The sequence below is a fragment of the Arvicola amphibius genome, chromosome 7 (assembly GCF_903992535.2).
Source record: "Arvicola amphibius chromosome 7, mArvAmp1.2, whole genome shotgun sequence".
In the NCBI taxonomy this organism is placed as follows: Eukaryota; Metazoa; Chordata; class Mammalia; order Rodentia; family Cricetidae; genus Arvicola; species Arvicola amphibius.
Genome location: NC_052053.1, coordinates 61,205,099 through 61,232,961, shown reverse-complemented (window position 1 = coordinate 61,232,961; position 27,863 = coordinate 61,205,099). Strand labels below are relative to the sequence as shown.

At 41.8% G+C, this 27,863-nt stretch overlaps 1 protein-coding gene across 1 annotated transcript in view; it reads left to right on the top strand.

The window, feature by feature from the left end:
* The window catches only part of Rapgef5 (Rap guanine nucleotide exchange factor 5), a 226,124-nt gene that overhangs the window by 52,370 nt on the left and 145,891 nt on the right, over nt 1-27,863 (top strand). The window contains exons 6-7 of the mRNA XM_038337451.1: nt 5,844-5,910; nt 23,883-23,931. Of these exons, the coding sequence (XP_038193379.1) occupies nt 5,844-5,910; nt 23,883-23,931 (116 nt within the window). The remainder of the gene's footprint in view (nt 1-5,843; nt 5,911-23,882; nt 23,932-27,863) is intronic.

Genomic DNA, 27,863 nt, shown 5'->3' with positions numbered 1-27,863 from the left:
CTAAAGGACCTGGTATCTGTTATCTACATGAAACCCATCCTTTTGGGTAGTCAAGGAGTCCCCAGTTTTGGTCTAATATAGTGAAGTTATTCAAATACAGTGTGTACTTCTTTCCCCGCTCTTCAACAAGATGCCCTGTGGGATATACTGGGGGTTGGGAGGAATGAGGGCTGCTTTGAGAGGGGAGATGTGGGGTCCTTTCTGTCTGAGAGGAGGCCTTCTCTACTAAAACGTCCTTGGACTGTGCTCCCAAATAAAGTGGTTGACTCTCAGTCCGGGTCCTCCTGGACAGGCCAGCATCTTTGACGCTGTGACACTGCTATTTTCAAAGCAGCCTTTGTGTTTGTTTCCTGGGACCACATCTGTTGCCATCTCACTGGCTGTGCTGCTTATGCCTCCTCTCTGACTGCGTGGACTCCATATTCCAAGGCCATGCTTGACCCTGAGGAGATGCCCTTCCAAAGACCGGTCAATCTCTTCACTATCCCTTTGGATAGTAAAGAATTCATTTGTGCAAGTCCTTTTCATATGTGGACTAATCAATGCAAAATCTGCCTCCTGGTCTTCTCTTTGGGGCTTTCCACTTGCCTTGGCCACTGCAGTATCAGGCAACTAGAGACAGCCCCTGCTCCCAGAGTCAGGTGAAACTATGCCAAACAGCCGTTCTTCAGCCGGTTCAATCCTGCCTCTCTCTCCCACCTTGGCCTTGCTGATCCTAGGGCTTCTTCTCTCATAGCTCCTTGGTGTGCCATGTCTCCTCTAGGGAGCTTGAGTACAGATTGTTGTTTCAATAGAATTGTTTTCCAGATCTCCTGACCTCTTGATCATTCAGGTTGGCCACACCTGAATAATAGTAAAACATACTTTTAAACCCTTGCCTCTTAACACAAAGTGTTAGGAGTTGAATCATTGATTGTCTCTGCTTTTCCTACTTTGCCTAGTGCATTTGCATCTGCTCTATAGCAGTGACTTCCGGCCGCAGACCCCTGTGCTGCCTCAGCATCCGGATAACAGCACTGCCCTCCTGCCCACCCTTCCTGCCTCCTCACTCTCCTGTGCTGCCAGAGTTTCCTTTTGATGCACAGAGCAGCACAAGTTATATGATTTTTGAACAAAAGATACTTTGGGCTTTATCTGGTGAGGTAGGGAGTCGCAGTGTGAGGCAGGGTGGGGAGTCACAGTGTAATGTAGGCTGTTCTAGCTGCTTTCTGCTGTGGTAGGACAGTCTGACCAAAAGCAACTTGGGGAGTCAAAGGTTTGGGGTTATACTTTTGGGTCACAGTCCACCACTGAGGAGGCGGGGCAGGAAATCAAGCAAGGACTAAAGCAGAGACCATGAAAGAACACTGCTTACTGGCCTTCTCTCTAGCTTGCTTTGATACCTTTCTTATTCACTCGTCCAGCCTGGTGCTGGATGAAGCCCACAGTGGTCCTCCACCAATCATCCATCAAGACAGCGTCTCAAAGACATGACTGCTGGTTGCTTTGACCTGTGAAAATTCCTCAGTTGAGGTTCCCTGACTCTAGGTCTAGGTAGAAGACTAGGGTCGTGCTCTAGATGTTTTCAAGGCCATTCTCGGGTCAGGGCTGGGACTAGAGCAGCAGTGATAAACACCACAGTGAGAAGTGGGAAGAACTCCCTGAAGGAAGGAGCAGAGGCATTGCAGGGTGGATATCACTTGCACAGTGTGCCTCAGTGTGGGTAGGGAAGCAGAAGGAGGAAATGGGGAGGATCCAGGATGGTGTCTAACTGGGGACACAGTGTTGCTATTGCCACCAGTTAAGATTGGGAGCACTGTGGGAAGAGGGCAAAACTTTCTGTGGTTTTCTTTCTTTCTTTTTTTCTTTCTTTCTTCCTTCCTTCCTTCCTTCCTTCCTTCCTTCCTTCCTTTCTTTCTTCTTTCTTCCTACACCTCCCCCCAGGACTGCGGACACTTTGGGTAGAATGATCTGATATGATATAATATGTTTCCAGCTTGATGGCTAGAGGATCCAGGGTCAAGAAACATAAACTTTGCCATCCCTGTATCCACATAATAGAACTCTAAGATACTAGGTTTCACGGGCTTTTAAAGACCAGTCTTGCACCAGGGCTCAGTGCATTCCCTTGGAGAACTAGTGGGTCTGGCTTTCATTGAAAAGCAGAGTCCTTGGGCATCAGCTCCAGAATTCCTAACTGGTCCAGAGTCCTACAACTAGCCACAAGTATGCAGCAAAACATCTCTCTTCCCAGAGCCACTTCCCTGTCCCTTACAGGTGCATTCCAGCCAGGGTCTCTCTTTCCATCCTCTGACTGCCAAACTATACAGCTTCTTTCGCTTCCCTTCTTTCTCCCTCTCTTCTTCACTTAGCAGCATAGTATATCCCAGTGATAATGGAAAATATGCCGACCGGACATATGTTTGCTGCCTCTCTGCCTTGTCTGGTTTATTGTCTACTTAGTCTGATGGGGAAAACTTGGTCTTTCCTGAGCTGCACCGTTACGTGTTTGTATAAGTAAAATAAGAATTTATTCACAATTTGTAGAAGTTTGCAGTATTATGCAAATGTGATTCTTCTGACATTTTCCTAAAGAGCTGGGCAGGGAGTTAAGGACCAAGTGGGGCGGTGAGAACAGGAGAGCCACTGTCCCCTACTGCTTCTCTAACTCCAGCTCCCCACTGTTAGCCTGTGGGTCAGCAGCCGTGCTTCCCTGAGCTCCCTTAGGCTCCATGAGAGGTACAAAGCTTTCACTGTGGGGAGCTGGGAACCCCGTGGGCAGGGAAGAAAAGGTATTTCTGAACTTCACTGTTCACAGTAGGCAACAAGGCTACTCTGGGTGACATCTAGGAACAGCACATCCACATCTGGGGTTTAGAAAGGGTGTCTTGGTGGCTGTGGAAGATTGAACAGAACAAGAGAGACCAGAGCTAATCAAGTAGGTTAAAATGGGGTTACCGTCTGAGAGGGCTTGAAGGCCTGGGCCAAAGGAAGCAGAACTGGAGAAAGGAACGTGAAAGGATGTGATTGGTGACCGGTCATGGGGAGTGATCAGGACACCATGAAGGGAGGAGGAGGAAAGCAATGTGGCTTTCATGGGGCCTGTGATTCCCGTGTGTGAGGATGAAGCCACGTGGAAGGCAGGTGGAGAAACCAGGCATGCTCAGCAGGATTCAGAAACTAGAGAGAGGTTTGGGTGTTCTATGTGTGAATGTGCTAAGATCATGGTGACTGAGGAGGTAAAAGGAAGCAGAAATGTCTCTGCCAAGGACTGTTTGTGCTGGGAGTGTGATGAAGATAGCTCTGCCTCTGAGCAGGGATGGAATTATGTTTCAGGAAGGCAGCGATAGCACACCGACTGCTGACAAAAGAACCATCCCGAGTCGTAGACATAGGAGCTTCCCTTGGAATTGCAGCTCCTCTCGGCAGCCTTTTGAAGACAGATTCACAGCTGAGTCTGTGCCAGCGCATACTGTCTCATGCCCGCTAACTCAACTTCCGGGTGGTGTTTTTGTTAAATTGTTAAGGCAAGCTGTAGAGAGATAGAAGGTGGAGAGAGGGGGGAGGGGAGGCACGGTCTGACAATTTGGAGACTATATGTATTCACTGTGAGGAGGAACTTATTTGTGCAGAGGGACAAAGTACCTACAGGATATGTGATATGGCCCCTTATAGAGGCGGAGATAACTTCTCCATCCTAGTCCCTCCTTCCCCTGAACTGCTTGTCCTGGATGCAAGAGAAGCTTGGACGTGCAGTCTTATTGGGAAACTATCAGTTTGGGTCCGACAGGCCTGAAAAGCCACTTGTACCGCAGATGATGGGCAGATGCAGCCACATAAGACCTCGTTCAGTGCTGTGCTGGCTGGTACACTTGGTCCTTAACTCCCTGTCAGCTCTGGTCGGTCACTAAGCCTAATCATATAAATCAGGCTCAGTGGCTGGAGTTGTGTAGTTTCACATCTTCTTGTCCAGCATAGCCTCCTTTCCAAGGAAATAAGAATTTTAATAATATTGACTGTTGTTTGAAATACTCACAGGTGACTTCAAAGACATGCCCGGTTTCCTTTGCAGATCTTTAGTTAGCTGTTCAAACACTGGCAGTTAGGGCATGGTCCAGCCGGGCCGGACTTCATAGGTGCATCTCTCCGCTCTTAGAAAGGCAGGGGCTTGTATTCCTTCCTGAGATTTTAGGATCGTGACTTTCTTTCTGAAAAGCGGTTTACCATTTTCCAGAATTAAGAAATCAAATGCCAGAACTGTTCAACTGGATTGACCCTTCTTACAAATTTGCTGCTCCCTTCTGTGAAGAACTGGAATAGGGCCTTCTTTTCTTAGGGTTCTCCAGCTGGCTCCCCCCAGCTACTGAGATGGGATTCAATCACTGCACTGCATTTCTGATACTTAGCTCAACAGACTCAACAGATCAATTACCATGAATCTCTCATCATAGAGTGTGCTAAAAGGGGTTGCTTGTGGAAATAGTTCTAAGATACAGTTTTATGTATTCACTTGGTATTAATTCATTGTTTCCTTTGACCAAATCAGGAAAAAAATGTAATTTATAAGATTTTTTTAAGTAAAAATGAAGAGGCCTACCTTAGCATCAGTGCAGCCATGATAGGCTGCAAACTAGCAATACTGAGACTAGGCCTCACCATTACAATAGCCAGGAAAAGCCACACACTGTACCCTTCAGAGGACCAATCAGAATGGAGACAAACAAGTGCGAGATGCTCCAGAAGATTAAGAATAGCTTACCTAACTTGTATATAGGTTATCAATTCCCTTATAGCAATGCAGTACTAATCCCTGTTTGACAAGACTTCTGTTGCCTCACTCCTGCCCAATCAGGAATTCAAACCCCATCTGAGTCCAGAATTCCCCACCCCTGAATCCTTTACTCCTTCAAAACCCTGCCATGGCTGAGCTCAGTGCTCCCCCTGATCCAACTGCTCTGTCGGGACGGATGGAGACCCCAAGTTTAGGCTTGCGATACAGGCTCTTTGCTTTTGCATACAAATTTGAATTCCTGCTGGTCTTTTTTTTTTTTTTTTTTTTGGTTTTTCAAGACAGGGTTTCCCTGTAGTTTCTAGAGCCTGTCCTGGATCTAGCTCTTGTAGACCAGGCTGGCCTCGAACTCAGAGATCCGCCTGCCTCTGCCTCACGAGTCCTGGGATTAAAGGCGTGCGCGACCACTGCCTGGCTCCTGCTGGTCTTTGAGGGACTTATAATGTGGGCATAACAGAGACACATTTGTGTAAATAATAAAGATGATTTTTTGCTAAACAAAATAATCTTGTACTGCTATATCTCATTAATTACTTGATATTTGCATAACTTTTTCTTTTCACCTGGGCTGTGATTTTTCTGAAAGCAAAGTACTTCTGTATTTTTTGTTTCATTTTCTAATTTTCACCGTAGGATTAAGCCTAAAATGCACTATTTCATAGTTAATTTGCTTGGTATGGAACTCAAATGTACTGGAAAATTCACATTTCATAGCTTCACAGTTCCATTTAGTTCAAGGGGAACTCAGTACTTAGCCGCCTTATGTTCACATCTACTCTTGTTCATGACTGTGTCTGTAATCAGGTATGTTATGGTTATCCTATGATACTGTCTGGGGAGTAGCTTCCCGAACTCAGCTGGTGCAGTATGAAGAGGAACTGGATAATTGAGTCTAAAGAACAGTTGGTTGCTAAAGGACTGTGTGTCTCTGACTCTGTCAACACAGTGCTATTTACATACTTTTACTCATGACATAATGACAATGTCAATTATTTTTGCCCTTTATTTCCCATAACTTGGTAGGTAAGTTTGAGCCACCAGCCCTATGGATTAATTTGTTGTTTGTTTTTCAAAGGTCTCATCAGAAAGTGGAAGACTCAGAAGAAAGCAGCGATGAAATTCTCGCTCGGCTAACATCTGCGGTAAGACAATTACCCTACATGATAGAAAAATTAATGAGACCAAGTTACAGGAAGGAGGCGGTTTGGGAATAGCTTCTTATTGTTGTGAGTGGTGCCATGCAAGGTACAGGCAGAGTGGCTTGACTGAACCCTGCTGTCGCCTCCAGTGATGTCACAGGTGCTTCTGGTGGAAGGTGTGCACAGCCTGTACAGCCTTCATGCTGTACTCAGAGCTTCTGGGCTTTGGACCCAATGTGGCTTAACCTAGGGACAGTAGTGACTTGCTTCACAAATGGGAAAATAGTCTGTTTGCTTAGGCTGAGAAAGGAATCGTGTTAAACAACAAAAGGAGGTGCATTTTTTTTTAATATGGTGTTACAACATTGTCACTATGTTTTGTAAGGATGTTGAAAAGAGTGATTAGCGGCTTTGCTGGCTGAAGGGAAGTTCATGACTTTCTTTGTTGTGAAAACTGGCTGTCAATGCTAGATTTTTTTTTTTTTTTGAAAGAAGGTCTCACTGTGTATTCCTGACTGACCCAGAACTCACTGTGTAGACAAGATGGCCTTGAACTCACAGTGATCTGCCTGCCTCTGCCTCCAGAGTCATGGGATTAAAAGTGTGTATCACCATGTTTGGCCCTGTGGATTCTAATCACTAAGTCCATTTTTGACAGGCTCTAGGATTTGTGTCTTTATGCATTTGCTTGGCAGTTTCTGGGAAGCTTTTCTAGTCTCTCTGGAGAGTCTTTAGTGCTGCATTAGTATCATTGTCCAAGTTTGCATCTCTTACTTTGATCAGCACCGTGACTGAAGTGACTTCGGGAGGAAAGGGTTTAAGAATTTATTTTAGCTGACATTTTATAGTCTGTCATCAGGGACAGCCAGGTAGAAGCTCAAGGTGACAACCTGGTTGAAGGAACTGAAATGGAGACCACAGAGGAATACAGCGTATGGACTTGCTCCACCTGGCTCATGCTCAACCTGTTTTCTTACATAGCCCAGGTGCTGTCCAGACATGTCACAGGCCAATCTGATGGAGGCAATTCCCCAATTGTGAGGATCCTACTTTCCAAGTATGTCAAGCTGATAACCAAGATTAGCCCTGACACCCCTTAATGAAACGCTAATTGCAGAAATTATGCCTGATTGTGTTGCATATGAGTGAAACTGTCTGCATGAAGTGTGATGCACCAGGTCTTGAAGGATGAAAGTTCTTTACTACTCTGCAATGAGTTTAGTAATTTGGGACTTAATATGGTAAGCTTTGATATAGAATCCCACACAAGAGAAAATCTTGACAGTGTGTTAGGAAAATATTTAACAACACACTTCTAGGTTAAACTATAGAACAAAAAGGAGTGCTTGTTTTATACAAAACAATAATTATCATCTAAAAACCACTCTGAGTCTGATGCTGTGTTAAATATACCGTCTGTGCATGTGTGCACACTCTGCTAAGATGTGCAACAGCATTGGGAAGCAGCTGGCATCATTTCTGGTTTATAGGTAGGAAAGCCAGAAGAGGTTATTTAGCTCCAAAATAAAGTTTAACCAAAAGGAAGCATTTTCTAAATTTTCTTTTTTGCATTTCTCTAGAAGAGGCTATTATAACCAGATACTTAATTACCATTAGAATATCAATTTCTCACAGAGATCCGCCTGCTTCTGCCTCCCGAGTGCTGTGAGTTCGAGGCCAGCCTGGTCTACAAGAGCTAGTTCCAGGACAGGCTCTAAAAAAAAAAGCTGCAGAGAAACCCTGTCTCGAAAAACCAAAAAAAAAAGAAAAAAGAAAAAAAAGAATATCAATTTCTCAACAGCTTTTTTTCCTGTTTGGTGTCTGATTAAGAATAACCCCTATAGGTTCATATATCTGCACGCTTAGTCATCAGCACTACTTGAGAGGGATTAGGAGGCGTGGCTTTGTTTGGGTAATTGTGGCCTTGCTGGAGGAAGTGTGTCACTGGAGGTAGGCTTTGAGGTTTCAAGGGCCCAAGCCAGGCCCAGTTTCTTTCTCTTCCTGCTGCCTATGGATCTGGATGTAGAACTTTCAACTCCTGCAGCACCGTGTCTGTCTGTGGGCCACCATACTCCCTGCAATGATGAGAATGAACTCAACCTCTAATACTGTCAGCAAGCCTTTATAAGAAATGCTGTGGTCATGATGTCTCTTCACAGCAATAGGACACTTACTAAGACAGTGTCCTAGGTTGTGTTGGAGCTCACTTCCAATCTTATATGGACTTGTCCTCCCAGGCATTGGCTTCCTACCATCCTTTCTTGTAAAACATTTTATTCTCTTATTTCCTCCATTATGAATCTGACTTTATAGATAAGATGACCCAAAATTACCACCATGAACTAGGTCCCGGCTTCTCCTAAGTCTTTGTCTGATTTCTCTTGTATGCTGTCTTTCCATGCAGCTCTCTTGGGTAATACTTGTTAGAGAGCTAGCATGTCCCAAAGAGAACCATTGTCTTGTCAGGTAAAGCTGGGCACAACAGTGAAAGTCCAAGACTGTGTCTTCCCAAGGTACCTTGCCTCCCAAGACTTCCTGTTCCTCTGAAGTGCTTGTCCCATATTTTCCCTTCTCTTGTGTACAGAGCCTCTCTCCTTAGCTCTGTGTCATCTTTCATAGGACTTGCTATTTCCTTTCTTGGTGCAAAAAGATTAAAATGGCTAGCATTTCTTTAATCTCTCTTTGATAACTCAACAATTTGAATTTGTATATTGGAGAAATTCCCTATCCCAGGGTTACATGATCATGGTGGTGATGGGGATTTTGCTGTTGTCATCGATTATTGTTTTATTTGGTTTTTAGTGACGTCCTCAACCCAACATGAGTACTTCCTTTGTTGGAAATTTCAAGTTTCGTGACGCAGCAATAGCACAGCTTTTGGATTCTCTGAGTCTTTAAGAAGGTGGGATATTAAAGACCTGTTCACCGTGTACCAGGGGGTGAGGAGAGTGCAGGGACCTGTAACCTTGAGTGCATAATGAGCATAATCGTGTCATTTTAAAACACTTTGAGCAATCATTTTAGAATGTACACACTCATTTCTGGGAAATGGAGACATGGAATGTAGTTCATCTCCCCTCCTTCTCTCACTGACTGAGTGGGCTTTTCAGTGAATGGCAGTAAGCCCCTCCCACCCCACCCCACAATGACTAGCCTTCTGTCTGCCCTCATCAGGATCACTCACATTGCATTACCTTATACCTTTTATCTGTGGGAAGTTCCTCCTTCTCTCCTTGTGTGTCAGTGCTGCCATCATCCTTCTAGAGTGTTCAGAGGCCACTGGGTGTGGACTAAAGATCTCTGGGGTCATGTGAAGAGGGGGTAAAGTTCCTTCAGTTTCTCTAAGGTCAGTTTTCTCAGGGACACTTTGTAATCATGCATGCTTTTGTACTATGTGTTTACATATGTACTCATGTTGGATGCCTATTGCGTATCAACTATATTCTCTTCTTCCCGTGAATAGATTTCCCACCCACACCCCCAATCCAGTACACATCTCAGCATACATATAAAGAGCCTCAGAAAATTAACTTCCAGGGTCTGGAGAATGCCTCAGTGGTTAAAAGCACTGATTCCTCTTGCAAAAGACCTGTGTTTTGTTTTCAGCATGCACATGGTAGCTCCTAATTGACAGTTATTCCAGTTTTAAGAGATCTAGTACCTTCTTCTGACCTCTGCAGGCACCAAGAACATACATGGTGCATATACATGCATGCAGGCAGAACACTCATACATCTAAAATATAATAAATACATCTTCACAAGATTTTTTTAAAATGAGTTTGGTTTTTTTTGTTGTTTTTTGAGACAGGGTTTCTCTGTAGCTTGGAACCTGTCCTGGAATTAGCTCTTGTAGACCAGCCTGGTCTCAAACTCACAGAGATCCGCCTGCCTCTGCCTCCCGAGTGCTGGGATTAAAGGTGTTATCATTTTTAATTTCAAAGAAAATATCTCAGCCTGGTCTACAAGAGCTAGATCCAGGACAGGCTCTAGAAACTACAGGGAAACCCTGTCTCGAAAAACCAAAAAAAAAAAAAAAAAAAAAATATCTGAGCCTAACCAGATATGATAATATAATGAAATTCTGCATCTAAAGACTTGGTCTGTGGGAGCAACACAATGTGTATTGTTTAGCTTACTGTCATGAGCCCAATGTCCCTATCTTATTTAATATGTTCAAAGACTTGGTGTATAGTTCAATATTAGAGTACATGCTAAAGGCATGGGGTTCCAGCCCCAGCATCTCCCTCACCAGAAAAGGAACATTTGTTCAAGCCAAGCATGGTAGTATACCTGTAATTCTAACACTTGGGAGGTAGAGACAGGAGGATTAGAAGTTTAAGAACATCCTCAAACATGTAGTTACTTTGAGGCAAGTCGAGGCTGTGCAAGATTATCTCAAAAGACAATTAAGAAACAAAAAGAGAAAAAGGTGTGGTGGTTATATATGTGGTTGTAATCTATCCAGAGTCATGTGACTAAAGCTTAGTAATGAGTTAATCCCTTGGGAATCACAGAAGGCCATATGTTATGTCTGTTAACCTGTGTGTGTATTACAGCATTGTTGGGGGTAGTCCAAGATGAGAATCAGCACATTGATGAGAGTGCACATAGGAATGCACACCTTATTAATCCACAAGGGACAGAAACACATCATTGAACGTTTATTTTGGGCATTGGCCATCATGGGTTTGTGAAATGTGCTTCCTGTTTGGTCCTCTCCAGAAAAGTCAGAGGAACTATAAAATGAAGACCATACATATTTTATAGTGGGTTACTTCTCTGTACATTGGTTTAATGTTGCAACAAGGGAGGCAGCTGCTTGCTCGTTCCCAGCTGCCCAGCTAGCTTAGACCTGAAATAATCACACAGAAACTGTACACTGCTTGGATCATTAGCTCTAGCTTCTTATAGGCTAACTCTTACATACAAATTTAACCCATTTCTATTAATCTGTATATCACCATGAGGTCATGGCCTACCAGCAAAATTTCAGCATGTCTATTTCCAGTGGTGGCAGCTCCATAGCATCCCCCTGACTCCGCCTTTCTTTCTCCCAGAATTCAGTTCCATCTTTCCCCCACCTATCTAAGTTCTAAGCTATAGGTTCAAATCAGTTTATTCATTAATGGTATTCAAGTATACAGAGGGAAATCCCACATCACCTCCCCTTTTCTGTTTAAATGAAAAGGAAGGCTTTATCTTCAACATAGTAAAATTACATATAACAAAACAGTTATCAAACAAGAATTACAGTTACAATATTTATATCTACTTTATCTTTTATCATAACTAAGGAAAGCTATAAATTCTTCAACTCCATCAAAAACTCCAGAAGTATATAATATTACCTAAGTAAACAGGAAGTGCATTGTAAGCAACTTTCAAAACTCTAGAATTGACAGAGACATCTTGCTGCCTGGACAGTCCCCCAAAGTTGACCATTAGGGCATCCATCTTCAGCCTACAGGCCAATAGTATCCAGCAGACTTTTTCATAAAGCAGAAAATCTCAAAGACAGTTCCACCTATATTGGCAGTTTTGCCAGTCACTTTCTTTTGTATCCTGCAGAATGTCTAGTAGAGTCTGTTATGAAGCAGGAACCCCAAAGGACCATCTCACCTTTAGGCAAATTTAGCAGTCATTTTTCTGTGGGCCCTGCATGTCCAGTCAGGCAGTCCAGGCAAGAGCAGTTTCTTGCCCAAATGGCTAACCAACTACATAAGGAGCCTCTTCTATGCCCATCTTCCTCTCTAAGTAGCTTGTACTGCCAGGAGCAGATGTATCTCATTGTCATGAAAAGACCTAAGTTATTAAAACGTCTTAATGTCATATTCTGAAGATCTCCAAAAGGTTTAAAGAATACCTATCTAACTGAAATATATCTCTATACATCTAGAAAATCTAACTAATATGACTACAAACTTGACTATTAATAGATGACTATCTATTAACCTATATTTATAAATTATACATTAAATTTTTAAATGAGCTGCACAAACATAGTACCTTAATCAAGATCAGAATTACATATACATATAACAAAATTGACCTTAAATTTGTATCAATAAACCAAGATCCATATCAATACAAGTCTCTATAACATATCCCTCTTTAAATGTAAAGAAACATTTACAAACAATATTTGAGAATATGGGCATAGTTTCTCTAAACTGCTTCCTGTTATTTATTGGGAGAAGTAATTTTTTGAGGGGTGTTCACAGCGATCTTTCGGGGGGGGGGGGAAATCTCAGTCCATCTAACCATATTAGCCTGGAAGTAATCCACAGGTTCTCATCCTTTTTGGAAACAAGAGAAGAACCTCTTTTCCAAAGCAACATATCCTTAGACCCAAATTCTGAAGTCATGATACCTTTATAATATACATGCTGGTTTAGCTTATCAGCCCATACAATGAAATGTCTCTCTGTATTTAGCTCATTCACAGTCAAAAAATTCAAAGATAAGACAATAATATACATAATCCAGACACTCTGTGAATTTTCCAATTTTACGTGGGTTATTTTTCCTTACTCCTTTTAATCTATGACCATCTGTACTCTGTCTCTTTAAAGAATTTTTGTTTTAAATGATTTACTTCTTTTTCAACTCTCTATACTCTTTCTCTTCTCTCTTCCAAGCCTATGTACATTTATCCAACACTATGACCCATTTAGAGTTCTTTACTATCTGAATTTGTCTTTATTGTGTATCTGGAATTCTTTTCTGATCAGAAGCATTTCTTAAAATGCTAAGCAGCTTGGTCTCAGTGGCCCTGGGTGCTGGCTCCGCCTCTTTCAGGCTTTAAATGTAGGGGAGGTAGTTCACCTCAGCTCTAGGACTGCTGGGTGGAAGTAGTCCTTACCACCTAAACTCTGGGTAGCACCATGCAGCATATAAACCCTTTTTTTTCTGAGTAAAAGCTAAATCCGCCATGCAGTGCACTATGTGGCCTGGAAATATCTCCGTGTATGGTGGCTGGAGTCCGCCATGCTCTCCTGCCTGTGCAAGCCTAGTAGACCTGATCCCGCTGCCTGCCCAGGCAGGGAGCACTGAGCTGTGAGCATGGTCTCAGCTACTTTCCTCCTGACCCTGACTAGGCACGCAAACACTGGGGCCTACAAGTGCCATTCAAATGCTCCATAGCTGGAGTTTGTGCTAGCAGCATGGCCCAGGAAGCCGCGTTTTAAAACCGCATGGCTTTTTGTTTTCTGCCATGGATGAATCAGAAAAACCTCTGGAAAAAAAAAATGAGGCTAAACTTTGTTTTTCTGTATCTAGAATTCCTTTCCAAGCTTTTATAGGTTTTACATGAATTTAGTCTACCACGTGGGCACGCCAAATTTTTACAAGGAAAGAGGCAGCCGCTTGTTGGTTCCCAGCCACCTGGCTAGCTTGGACCCGAAATAATTACACAGAAACTGCATTATTTAAATCACTGCTTGGCCCATTAGCTTTAGCTACTCATTGGCTAACTCTTACATATGAATTTAACCCATTTCTATTAATCTGTTTATCACCACAAGGTTGTGGCTTACCAGCAAAGTTTCAGCATGCCTATCTCCAGTGGCAGCTCCCTGACTCCTCCCTTCTTTCTCCCAGCATTCATTTCTGTCTTCTCTGCCTACTTAAGTTCTTCCCTGCTATAGGTCCAAAGCAGTTTCTTAATTCATTAATGGTATTCAAGCATACAGAGGGAAATCCCACATCAGTTTAAGTAGAACTTTTTATAGTTGAATACGTGAAATGGAATTTCGCAAACATAAGTTAGAGTCACAGCACTGTCTGGTGTGTCCACATATGGAGAAGGGCCAGGAGACATGAAAAAGTAAGAATTATTTAAGATTCTTTTGGTGATGAAGGACTAAGGTAAATTTTAAATCTGCTTTGTCTTCTCATATAGCTTCACAAATTAAGAAACAATGATATCTTGTATGTATTTTTGATAGAAATATAAACTCTTTTCTATGTTTGTGGATGCCAAATGAGTATAAATCTGATCGCTACCACACCATGAATTATCTGTCCTTTACAGTTTCACTTTTCTTACCAGAAAGTTGAGTTATTTCACTTGAACATAATGGTCTCATAGTTAAAAAAACAAACACACAAACACTTCTTATAGAATTGGAAAGCGCTCAGAAAGAACCTATTATTAATACTGAAGTAATTATAATTTACTGGGTGTTTTTCTTGTGTGTGTAATTCTTAACCATGAAGCTAACCATTTTAAATTTTCTGTCTGTACTATATTGGGATTTGTTGTTGTTGGTTCTTGTATCTGTTTTGAGACAGTGCCTACTGCAGCCCAGACTGTCCTTAAACTCTCTGAGTGGCTGAGGTGGACTATGAGCTCCCAGCCTTCCTTCCTCCATTTTTCAGCTGGTCGACTTGTGACGTGCGTCACCTCACCCACCTGTGATTGGTGCTTTCCGCTTAACATGTTTCCATGTTAAAAGCATTACCTACAACAAAAGCAGTGATTCTGTGATTTCATAGTCCACAAATCTATCATTTTCTTCTCTGTTGAACATTGTGGTTATTTTCAGTCTTGCACTCTTAGAAACAATACTAAGAGGAATCTTTGCTTGGAAATGTCCCATCCCCCTCTGCATTCCCCGGTACTGGGGCAAGCACTCAATGACTGAACCACATCTCCAGCACTTTGGGAAATCTTTTGAAGAACTTGTTTGCTGATGGCAATCTGTTGGTTTGCTGTTGATTCATGAAAACCCGAATGAGAAGTGGGTAAGAGGCAAGGATGACAGGCGTCGAGGCACGGTCCAGCTCGTGCTTTCTGTGCGCTGTTGCAATCAGGTTTCACATTGCAGAGCATGCTGCCAGTGGAACAAGATGTCTGAGACAGACAGTGCTAATCACACAGTGATCAATAAGACATGAAGAGTGCGGTACTCACATGTAATCCCAGCACCTGGAGGCTAAGGAAGGAGGAGCCTGAGTCTGAGGCCAACTGTTTTCTATATAGTTACATAGCTACACCAGATAAATAAGGGTTTAAAGTAAAATAGAATCTTGCCATGGTAGATTTTTTTCTCATTATTAACACTCACTATTTACTGCATTGTCTAATTGGGTTTGGGACTCCATTGTGGAATTCTTAAGATTTGATGCAATGAGGCCTCTTGAGGTATTTTAAATAGTACTTTTATTCTTAACCCAGTAAAATTATGAATATTGTTAACTGTAGCTACATAGTTTATAAGCTAATTCAGATAGTTTATCAGGTTACCCAAGTTCATTTTTTCAGAAGAAACAAACAAAAAAATAAATATGGCCTGGTGCGTGCGTTGACAGACCCTAAGCATGTCTGTAATGAATACACAGTGCTGTGGTCGCCACTGGGGAACAAATCAGGATTGTCAGTTAGGGGTTTTAAATGGTCCCGTGGGGGGAGGGGCATTGGGTCAACATTGCTATGAGGGCCAGGGAGAGTGACACAGAGAGAACAGCACTGTGTTTAGAAATAGCAGCAAGGGCATTAAACCTCAGTGGTGTTTGTTTAAGGAACGAGCAGGGTGTGCTATGCTTAGGAGGTGGAAAGAATCCTTTATTTAACATGGGCAGAGTGAACTGACAAATGTCTAGAATGCAGCAGGAGGGTTGAGTTTCTACTGAGGCAAAAATAGGTGCTGAATCTCCCAAGAGGATTGTAATGTATAAGAAGCTTTATCTGGTGGATGGATCAGGAAAGGAAAAGAATCAGGCTTACGTTAACCCTGTTAACCATCTTGCTTTCATTAAACTAACTTCAGTACAATTGAACCAGTTTGCACTGTGTCTCCACATGACATTGTGCCTTAGTAATTAGAGTGAGTCCATGCTTCTGTTTAGTGGAATTATTGGTTTCTTGAAAACATTCGTGGTTGGTTTCTTCAAAACAAAGATAGACAGGAAGAAACCCTTAGAAATTATCTTCTCTTTTCACATGTTGTGTTGGCTAGTTTTATGTCAACTTGATACAAGCTAGAGACATCTGGAAAGAAGGGACATAAATGGTAGAGTATATGATTAGCATGACTGAGGCTTCGAGTTTGCTCTTATTCCCCACCCCCCGCCATCACCACCCAATAAGGGGTAGGAAAAGAGAGGGAGAGAGGAGGGAAAGGTGGGAACATGATCATAAAACCTTCAGGAAACGATTACTAGGGTCTTCAAACAAAACTGCTCATTCACACCAAAGACTCCCTTGGAAATTATGTTACTAGCTTGTTTCTGTTAATTATTTATAGAAGTGTCTGAGCCTGGCTGTGGTGGCACACACCTTTAAACCCAGCACTCCAGAGGCAGAGGCAGGCAGATCTCTGACTCAAATTGTTCTACAGCCTGAGTTCCAGGACAGTCAGGGCTGCACAGAGAAACCTTGTCTCGAAAAAAAAAAGCCAAAACAAACAAACAAGAGAGATGTGTCTGCAGAGACCAGGTAGTTGTGTTCTTATTGATCTAGTTGATGTCTTAAACCTGGGAGAGTAGAGAGCGGAGCCTAACAGTGAGGTGAACTAAAGTCTCACTCAATAGCCAACTTTACTCAGAGCATCAGGCAACTCGTGTCTGTAGGTATTGTGAGGGCCAAGCAAGGTCAACTGAGAAAAGTTCAGAAGAGTCTGGGCTGCATACAGTCACGAGAACAACCATGCTTGAAAACATTTTTGGATAACAAGAGAAAATACAGTGTTTAATCTAAAGCAAACCTAGTCATATTTACTATAGCTGGGAGGGGCACGGAAGCATGTTTCCAGGGCACATCCATGTTCTGGAGGAACAGAGGTTACATGACTCTTGTTTACCTGGCGTGTTCTCACAAGCTCTCAAAAGTCCCCTAAAACAGCTTCATTCAAGGACTGAGTTCCAGCAGGTATGACAGAAACCTGTAAGAGGGTTAACATACGGTATGAATTCAGCTTGTTCTGAATCATCTTCGTATGTATTACAGAATGTTTTCAAGAGCTCACCTGAACTGTTTCCACAACTCAAGTAATATGAAAATAAATTAAGCCCATGTTTATTGGAACAGTGCCCTGGTGTGTAATAATACAACAGAAGTGTGCTATTTGTTGTTTGATTATTTTGTATTCTGTATCTGTGTAGCAGCCCAAGCCTCTCCACATGGAACTGAACAGGTGATCGTCTATTAAACAGGTCTGTGAGGCCAGTCCTTTCTTAAAATTCAGAAACATGTACGAACTGCCTGTTGGCAATAGACATGCACTGGTTTTTACAACTTGTGCCTGGTGATCAGCATCATGTCCCATTCCGTGAATGCATTTGGGATCAGCTGTTGAGACACTGGTACTCGGGGTGGTTTTCTCTCCCACTCCAAAACTTACAAAATCTGGACCTAAGCATATATTGCTATAAGTAAACATGCCAATAAAAATAGTGAAAGGTTATCTTTTCAAACTAACATAAATATAAAATATAATACATCTTCGAGGCCAATCTGGGTACATGTTGAGGTTCTGTCTGGGGGATAAACTCTGAGAACGTAAGCCCTTGAAATACTGTTGATTACGTTTTCATACATCGTGTTAGTCCTTTTTGCTATTGCGCTGGGGGTTGGCCAGATGCGTGGAATTTACAAGTGGAAATAATAGTCATTGGTCAGGACTTCAGAGTGTATGCGGGAAGATCAGCTCAAAGATCTTAATTACGATGCCACTGGCATCTGACAATCAAATGACAGGCTGAGTCAGGCTCCGTCCTGATGCTGTTGTCTGTCACATTTGCTCCGTTAGTCTCACAACAGTTCCCTGAAGGAGAGGGCGGGGACGCCCCTCCACGGCCTGCAGTCCCGCAGCTGCTCTCCAGGTGCCATGAGCAACTGGGCATTTCCTCCTTTCACCCTGCAGACTTCTGCAGCCTGAATTCTAACCCTTGCTCATCGAGGAGGCCCTTGTTGCTAATGAATTTTGTAGGTGGGAAAGGCCTTAGTTGGTTGAGTTTTATCTTAATATGAGTTTTTCTGATGTAAGATCCCAGCAAGGAGCCCAGTCTTCAGGTGAGATAACTTCTGACTGGTGGCATAGTTAGCTCTGCGGGTTCTACATGTAATAACTTTATCTCCAAAAAGTACAATAATCGAGAAAAGACATTTCTACACAAGGACTGGGATATGATTTGGAATAAAAGACATACTAAACCGTGAATTTGAAACTTTAAAAAAAATATCATTTATTTGCCATAAATTTTCTTTCAAACTATTATTTATGAAAAATTTACATTGTTATAGATTCTTGTATATTGATACAATTCAAAGCGTACTTGTTATTTCTGTTTATAATATTTGTACACCTATGCAAAGTTATTTTGCCAGGACCCCCAAAGACCACCAAGACACCAGATCCAAAAAAAATTTGTTTTTGTTTGCAAAAAACAAAGAGTCTTTTATTATAATTCCAGCATGCTGGGGCTGATCATTGTACACAAAGGCAAGATGGCTATGACCCTAAGAAGGAGGTGGGGGCTTCTTTTAACCCTCACTGAAAGGAGTGTCTAAGAAAGGTCATTTTTTATATGATTGGCCTAAGGAAGTGGCAGTCATTTTAGTACATTCTAATTGGCTGGGGCTGGTCAGGGGTTGGTCAGGGCTACAATTTTCCATTTTTTGTGCAGATCTGTCCAAGTCCCAGGCCCAGTCCTTGAGTCACCAAGGAAGCTAGTTCAGGCATATCCTTGATCTCCTTGCTGTTGGGGCGTTGGAGATTTATTGTCCTTTATTCATGGCTTTTCCTAAGAAACTGCTTGTTCAGTCTCAAGAAACTGAAATTGAGGCCTGATCTCTGAGAGAAGACTGAACAGCCTGTTAAGGCATCTGCATGATCCTTTTATTTCCCCCTTGAGTAGTGAGTGTATCATCTCAAATCCTTGAGATGGGTTTGGTCCAGGGGCTGATATTGGGATTTTAGCATCATCAGCTAAATTTCAGACAGGAATTATCATTTAGTTAAGGCATCAGTGAAACAAGAACCAACAGCAATTAGCAGAAGCAGAAGGGCCAAAATTCCTATGATGGCTAACAGAGTCCTTATCTAGAAGGATCTTGAGAATGAGAATGAAGACCAGCTAGCATTTTATTTCATGTTTCTTATGACAAGAAATTCCCATTTGGTATAACATTTCAGGGAGCACAAGGATGACTTATTCACTTTTGTAATTATTTCCTTCTGATACTAAGAAGTTGTTCTCAAGGCCTTGGAAGGCTAGAATGTTAGGCAAGGGCAATGGTTCATTGACCAGCTGAAAATACAGCATTTATATCTATTGGCTTGGCCCATATCAGCTTCAGCAAGTTTATAACTCATAGTCATTTGGAGCCGGTTGTTATCATCAGTTGATGCTTGGATGTGCCTGTCAGCCAAGTGGAAACCTGTAAAGACCATCAAACTAGGAACAGAAGTTAAAATTTCTGAACTTAGTTATGTCTTATATGAAAATAGCTTAATTAAAGAAGTATATGTATTTTTTGCTCAAATTATTAGTTTATACCAGCTTAATTTTTTTGATTTGTTATTTTTATGTGATGTGTTTGGGTATTTTGCCTGCATGTTTGGATAGATACTACATCTATGTATTGCCTGTTGAAGCTAGAAGGAGGGTATCAGATCTTCTAGAATTTGAGTTACAGATGGTTGTGCCACCACATAGTGGCTGGGAATTAAATCCTGGTCCTCTGCCACCACACTCTTAACTACTGAATCATCCTTTAGTCCTTAGCATAAGATTTTATAGTGATTTAAAACTTAGGATATCAGAGAACTATTTTTCCTTACATTTAATTTTAGAAATTGAGAAACAAAAGACATACATACATATTTAAGTGACCTGTATCTTAAAACATTTCTACTATGGTCTCAAAGCGTAACTCCTTCTAGAATTCTAAGAATCTTTGCAAAATTTTTCACTGTTGGTTGTATTTAAATGAGTTCGTAAAGACAGCCCTTTAGTTAGTAAATACCTTTACCCTTACTGTTCTGCCCTAGAATGGCCCTCACTGGCCTACCTTGCTCTGTAAGAGTCACTTCTTCCAGAAAGCTGGTTCTCATTTTAGCAGTTAAGCTCTCCTGGGAGACTAGCTCTTCTGTTTGCATTTAAGGCTTCCTGTTGCTCTCCAGTCTTAGCTGTGATGCACACCTTTGTGAGTGTTTATGATTCGAGGCTGAAGTACGATCAAAGCACCAGGGAGAAAACAGGCAGTGTTAGAGGTAAGACCAGCTGTGCTAGCACCTTTGGCATTGGTCTTGCTCTTGTAGATGTTGGAAGCCAACGCACTTCAACGTGTTTCAGACTCTAGCTTCTGATGAGTAACCAGAAGAGAAGAGAAACTGACGAGTGTGTCTTCTCAGTCCCAGTCAGCCTCTATTTAGATATTCATGAGAGCAACCAACACTTCAACTGTGTGTGCTCGGACTATAATAGCAGTTTTGTGTGCTGAGCAAACTGTATCTTAAATTAAAGCTTTCTAAGAATCATCTGTTCATTGTTCTGTGTGCCTGAGTCTGTCAGCCTGCTGATATACCCAGTAAGTCTGATCATTTGATTGCATTATAGCATCACTTTCTATCTGGAAGGCACAGCAGATTTAATGCTCCTTTACTAACGAATTAAATTAGGGTAGAGCAAAATAAAAGTAAAGATTGGTTGCCAGATGAGATGAGTATAATATTAGAATATGGAGTCTTAGAGAAAAACAGTGTGTTGTTGACGAGAGCAATGGTTTTCAGTCCTGGGCACAGCATTGAGTCCCATGAGAAGAGACTTTAAGTCACTGACACTAATGGAACAATCCATTGTCTTCTAAAGGGTCCTTTCAGCAGCTCACCAGGCATTTGGGAGACTCTTGCTTGGGTGGTCCTTGATGGTGTCCTTGGGAAGTTGTCTGAGCATTGGCCTCTGCGGGCCTTTCTGGTGCGCGACCGTGTCATTCCTTCTCTAATGCTTAGTCTTAGCAGTGTGTGATTGCTCACATTTCTTAAATTCGTCCTTAACAATTTGCAAAGGAGATTATGACCTCTCACTATATTCTTAAGACTCCTTAGTTGGGTGTGGTGATGCACACCTTTAATCCCAGCACTCAGGAGGCAGGGAGAGGTGGATCTCTGAGTTCAGGCCAGCGTGATCTACAGAGATGGTTTAGGGACAGTCAGGGCTACACAGAAAAAACAATACCACCACCACCAAGATTCCTGCTGGCGTAGCTTGTGGCAGGGGATGCCTTCTCTTTGAATGTTCCTTTTCACTCCCTAAGTCTCTCAAGCGATGCCTTTGTATGTACTAAGCCACGTCTTTTCATGAAGAAGCTCCCTTATACTGGATGATGTCCTGTGAAGGAACGTGTAGGTCTGTGCCTCAGTGGAGCATCTAGCTCAGAAGACAAGCAGCTGCCACACGAGTTACAACAATTAACAACACAACTGTCAGGGGTACAGGACAAACACGACCTGGGAAGGGGCCAGTGGGATCAGACCTAATGTGTGTCCGCTTGAGCAGCACTTTCCCATTTGTGTTTTGTGGAAAGAAAGGGCATTTAGTCAAAGCTCTTTCCCTCCTGACTCAGAACTGTGGAAGTCATCCTAACCCTGCCATGTGTAGGACAATTGTCCTCTCTCTGCAGAAATTCAGAGAATGTAGCGAGTACAGTAACCTCATTTGCTTTGTGTGGACAGAAGTGCTAGGCCACTCCCAAATTAATGTGCAGCTCTTTCTCACTGCTCACAACTCTCTTCTTCCTACTCTTCCACTACGGTTTTATTGATCACCCCACTAACTCCTTTTCCTCCAAATCCTTAGAAACTGTATAGGATACAGAACTGTTAGAATATAGTGCTTTTCTTTCCTGTGCTATTTTATTTTGAGCCTTATTCCAAGTTAGAGAGTAAAGGCTGAAGACCTTATGAAAGGCACTGAGGTGTAGAGCGCTAAGGCTGAGGTAGGGAAGGCTGACATTGATTCTCTAGGAGCAAGTTTGCTGATCCAGTTTCTCCATCATTCTCCATCTCTGGTGCTTTTCTGTCTCTGATTACAGTGAGACCTTCCTTGGTAGGTCACAGATCAGGCAGCCGTTGAGGATGCCAGGGAACATTCATAATCTATATCCATTCCCGCGGTTTTGTGGCATTGTGAAGGAGGAAAATCCTAAAGCAGATAACAATGTTACAGTACACAACTCAAAATATAAATGTTCAATGATTGCTACTTTATTTTGCTACTTTTTTTCTTATTTGAGCAAATACAATGTATTTCTAGATGTTTTCCTGTGGTCACTCCAGCTCTTACTTCCTCGGTGTCCTCCCCACCTTGTTCTTTCCCCATTCATGACCATTTTCAGACTCCAGACTCCCCAGGTTGGAGAGAAAGAGACCTCGTGCCTACTCACTATTGTGTAATTGTCCTGAGAATCTCAGGCATTAAAGAATCAGCTAAGTCAGGAGAATGCACTTTTGAATGACATTTGTGCACCCCATAAGGAAAGTATGTCAGTGAAAACAGCCGAGCAAGCTTCCTTAGGAAGCTGATGCCTGGGCCATTGAAATTCTGGATGGAATCTCACAGTCTAACACATTAACACTCTTGCCTTCCATTAAATGAACATAAATTAAATTAATTTGAATGGGAAATCTGGAATTTGACCTTGAACTCCCATGTTTTCCCTTTTAAGTGTCATTACTGTAATATATTCAGGTACACACACATACACACACACACACACACACACACACACACACACACACACACACTCTTAAGAGGTTGTGCCTAGATGAGAAAAGGCACAACTATGGTTTCTTTTTCATTGCTACCAAGCATGGCTGTCTTCAAGACTGTGTTTATATTATCTTGATAATAACTATACTTAGCCTTTTTGTCTTTGATGTTTCTCTTTGAGAATTTTTTAACATATTTTTTTGATTCTTTGGGAATTTCACATCATGCTTTTTTAAGATAAATTTTTATTGATTCTTTGGGAATTTCACATCATGCACTCCAACCCCACTCATTTCCCAGTCCCTCCATATCTGTCCTTCACCCTTGTAGCATCCCCCACCAAGAAAAACTTAAAAACAAACAATAAAAATAAAATATATAAATACAAGTAAGAATATTAATTAAAAACAACAAAAATCTCAAAAACAAAACAAAGATAACAACAAAAAAGCAAACAAGCAAACCCAAAAGAGAACTTTGCCCTGCCATCTTCCCACCTCTGCATCCCCTCCTCATTCTCGGTGTCACTGGGAGCTGCTGTGTGCCATGCCGTAGACCCTCCTGTCCAAACAGCTTTACCTGCAATTTTCATTGTGTGGTGTTTTAAAGGGCGGATATAAACATCCAAACTGGCAGAGCGTCAGCATTTATAAGCTAAATTTTTGGAAGATAAGCATTGTTAAAGACCCTTGTGATTTTAAGTGTTTTGCCTGCCCTATGCCAGTGCCATTTGCTTTACCTTGCATCTTACTCAAACTGGCCCCTGTCACTTGCTCAGCCTATAGCAAAAGTTCATTGTGTCAGAGCAGAGGTCTATTAATGCAGGACCACCCATCTGGAATTCCTAATGTAAACAAGCATCCTCAGGGATACTTAATACTTACTACGCTTGTCAGAGTATCATTCTAACATCGGTACTGTTTCTGAGTGCAAAATACAGTTGTTGTCAAAGAACTCATCATGGCATGTGGAGGTCACAATGTGCACTTTTTGGCTAATAGCCTTTTAAAAATTAAATAAATTAATAAAAATCACTCTCTTTAATAAAGTAAATGTGATTTCTTCCACATTTTTTGTTCTGAAATGCTGCCGCAGTTTTTCTCATACTGAAAAGAGGAAAGAAGGCAATGATGGTGACAAGCTTTGGCTCGACAGCATCTCCTAATATGGGCTTTGGCTTCTTAGCTCCAAACCCAGTGCTGCCTTGGAGGCTCCATTTTTCTTATTCTAATATGATTTGTTTCCCTAATATTTTCTTAGGTGCAGAGAGAGCTAGCGGCTGTTATTGCAATGAAAGCAAGAAAGTCCGGTGAGTAATCCCTCGTGGGCTGGAGGGTGACTGTAACTCTGGGGCTAGTGTGCACTGGGGGCTCTTCAGGATGCCTGCTACAGAATGCAGAAAAACCATATCTTGAAGCATTTATATTCCAGTCTAAATAGCTAGCATAGGTGTTCTAGAAAACACTTCAAAGTAAAATTTTACTCCTTTTCCCCTAATTTATTTCCAATTCTGAGGAAAAATGAAAAATCTTTATGGTCCACTGGAACCAGGAAAGACATCAAAGTCCATTGTGAAAGCAATTAAATTACTTTACGTTATGTAATATGATGACAGGTAGCACGAAATACTATAATGCTATAGTGCTTTGGAGACGGTCTGACTGTATAGCCCTGGGGACCCTGGAATTCTCTCTGTAGACCAGGCTGATCTCAAACTGCCTGCTTCTTGGTGTACTTAAGACATTTTTTTTTTAAATTTTAGAATGACTTGTCTAAAAGTAATTTATTCAATGATATTTCATAGCAAACATTTTTCACTGGACTGGTTATATAGATATGTCCTCATATTTGTAAGCTATAATCTGAAGAAATAATATGCAGAAAGCAAAAGGAGGCTTCCAAATATACACTGGGGAATAAAACATGTTCTGCTAAAAATCCAGCATAAAATGGAGGCTTAGTGAAATGGGAAACACTTGCTTAGTGCCTTAGGGTTACTCTTACAGTTTCAGAGGTTTAGTTTATTACTATCATGGTGGGGAGCATGACAGCTGGGAGGATGGTGGCACGCAGGCGAACGTGGTGCTGGAGAATTCTACGTCCTGATCCAAAGGCTCCAACAGGGCCACTTATACTCCAAATAGGCCACACCTCCCTGTAGTGCCACTTCCTTTGGGGGCCGTTTGCTTTCAGACCACACTTAAGGAGGGAAGTGTTCAGAGGGTGGGGACTCAGCAAAGGCACGACTTGGAAGTGGTGATGAGAAGATGAGTTTTCATGCAGAAAGACGACGGCAGTGAAAGTAAAGATAAATTTGAAGAATAACCAGAGAGGAAATGGGTTAGCATAAACCGAACGTTCATGTGTTTCTTTCTCTAAGGCACCCTTAAAAGTGTCTTACTTTTCCTTTATGGTTTGAATCAAATACACTTTAGTATGGGTACATTTATTATATCCATGTAGCTTTGGTGACCTTGTTGATGACCTTGTTGATTAAAGAAAGACACAGAGAGGAGATGCTATGAAGGTGCTAGAAGGCTGCAGAGAGCGTCATGAGGGGGGTATGAGCAGAGCTCACTGGCGAACAGCATTAGACAGTGGATATTTACAGAGGAAGAAGCCAAGCTAGAGAAAGGACACAGTTGAATGACTTTGAGAGGGTCAGAAATAAAGTGACCTCATTGATCTTGATCCTGTTGGCAGTAAAGAAGCCAAACTTGAAGTCTGTATGAGTTGTGGTAGCTGCTGCGTCTTTGAGTGTGGAATTTGGGCCTTTTGAAGTTTCAGTGTAAGTTTGAGAAGACAAGCAGAGTGACCATTGCCAGAGAAAGAGCAAGAAGGTACAGAGGAGGCTGAGCATGTGGCTGGTGTGTGCCTGCTGCATCCTAGAGATGCAAGGGGGCTGCAGGTGTGTGAGCAAGGTAGAGGGACAGGTATGGATCATGAAGCCATATCTGATCATGCACTTACAAAAGGTTTGTGGGAAGTTAGGTGTGTTGCACCTCACCATCGTAGGAGGTTAAACTACCTCCCTTCCTAGCTCTGTGGAGGCTAGAATCTGAACACAACTTTACAGCATTTTAGATTCAGAAGAGATCCCTCACACACACAAGACTGGGGACATAAGTTCACAGTTTTCAGGAAAGTGGTTTTGTGTGTGTGTGTGTGTGTGTGTGTATGTGTGTGTGTCATAGTTTGTTCGTTTGTACAGACACGATCTTACTATGTAGTCCTGACTGTCCTGGAATTCTCTATGTAGACCAATTGGTCTCAGACTCACAGAGATCTACTTGCCTCTGCCTCCCAAATCCAGGATTAAAGCCATACCATCTGGCTAGGAGAGCATTTTTTCGGAGTATTCTATCATCTGCAGTTACTTGTCCCTGTCACCTCAGGCTGGAGAGTTAGCCACAGGATGTCAGCAGGGATTAAGAGAGAAGGGTGTTCATTGATTGCTTTCTCTTTCTCCTCTTTGTAAGGAGTCCCATATAGCCTAAGCTGGCCTTGAAATCACTATGATGGCCAAAGCCAGGCTTTGTGTATGCTAGGCAAGCTCTCTATCAGTTGAACTATATCTACAGACCTTGTATTACTTTCTTTAAGGGTAATAAAGTAGAAACTGTCTGTTGGGGAGATGGTTTAGCTGGTAAAGTGCTTACCTTGCAAACATGGAGCTGAGTTCAGATCCCCAATAACTACTTAAAAGCTGGGCTTTTTAGCTTGTGCCTGTAATCTCAGCGTGGGGAGGCAGAGGTACACAGATGATTGTAGCTCATCGGGCTGTTGTTGTAGCAGAGTCATGGAGCTCCGGATTCAGCAAGAAACTCTGTTTCAATAAGTGAGGAGGGGGACAATTGAAGAGGACACTAGACTTTGACCTGTAGCCTATACACATGTATGTACATTCCCACATAGACATGTTCATGTCACACAAACACACATACACGCATACAGAAAAAGTAGTCCTTAAATTCTTATCATGGGATTATAAAGTAAAATATTCAGTGAAATATAAACAATGGTATATATTACTTTTCTTTTTTATAATAAAAATAGTTTTATCTTTCTTGCTATTAAAGCATGCTCATTGAAAGCAATTTTATTATATATTCATGTTTGAAGAAGAATTTGAAATTTGTAAACCAAGCCTGTGTCTTCATTTCCTGGCCACCTAGACCCGAATAATCACACAGAAATTGCTATAATTACAACACTGTTTGGCCAGTGTCTCAGGCTTATTATTAACTAGCTCTTACATCTTAAATTAACCCATTTCTATTAATCTGGCTTACTAGTGCAGCATGTTACTCCTTCAGCAGCTACATGGTATCTCCTTGATTCCACCTACTCCCTCTATCTTTCTCTGTTCAGATTTCCCTCCTGACTTTACTCTGCTAAGCCATTGGCTGAAACAGCTTTATTCATTAACCACTAAAAGCAACATATATACATAGGACATCCCACATCAAAAAAACCTCCTCTCACCAACATCAATATTAATCTTTTTTGTATATATTTCAGGATGTTGTTCTGCTAACATGTAAATATTGCTACATATTAATAAGATGTTGAGATAATTATAGATTCATACATTTCTAATAAACTATGGGCTTATCCCAAGCACTTTTTAAAAGTATTTTTATTTATATTTGAGAATTTCTACATGTATGTGTGTGTTTGGATTAGATTTAGTCGTCCACCCCCAACCTTATGCTCTGCTGTCTGAATTAGCATAGTTTAGCCATTTGCCAACTAAAAACTCTCTTAGCTCCCTTCAAGGTTGAGAAGTTATAAATGATGCTGCTTGAACATTTCTGTAGGTTTTGTGTTTAGGTTTTCACTCATTTTAGTTGAACACTAAAAGGTTTGTTTGCTAGGTCTTATATCAGATCATGTTTAATGCCACATGGTCTTCTGAAGTTCCTGCATCCACAGCGAGAGTTTCCATTGCCTCGGTCTTCAGCTAGCTTGATGCTGCTTTAGACGTGGACCTTTCTAATGCAGTGCATTAACTCTACCTTTTCTTTGCTTCTCCTCCTTTGTTGTCTTTTGCAATTCTCTAATGCTTGCCTATGGTGAGTATCTTTTCTTGAGCTTGTTGCCAGCTATATAACTTCTTCCTTGTGATGATCAGTCAGCTTTTCACCTGTTTTCTAATTGGCTTGTTCCTTTCCTCGCTGTTGAACTTGAAGAAAGAGTTACAATCAAGTATGTCATGTGCAAATATTTTCTCCCATTCTA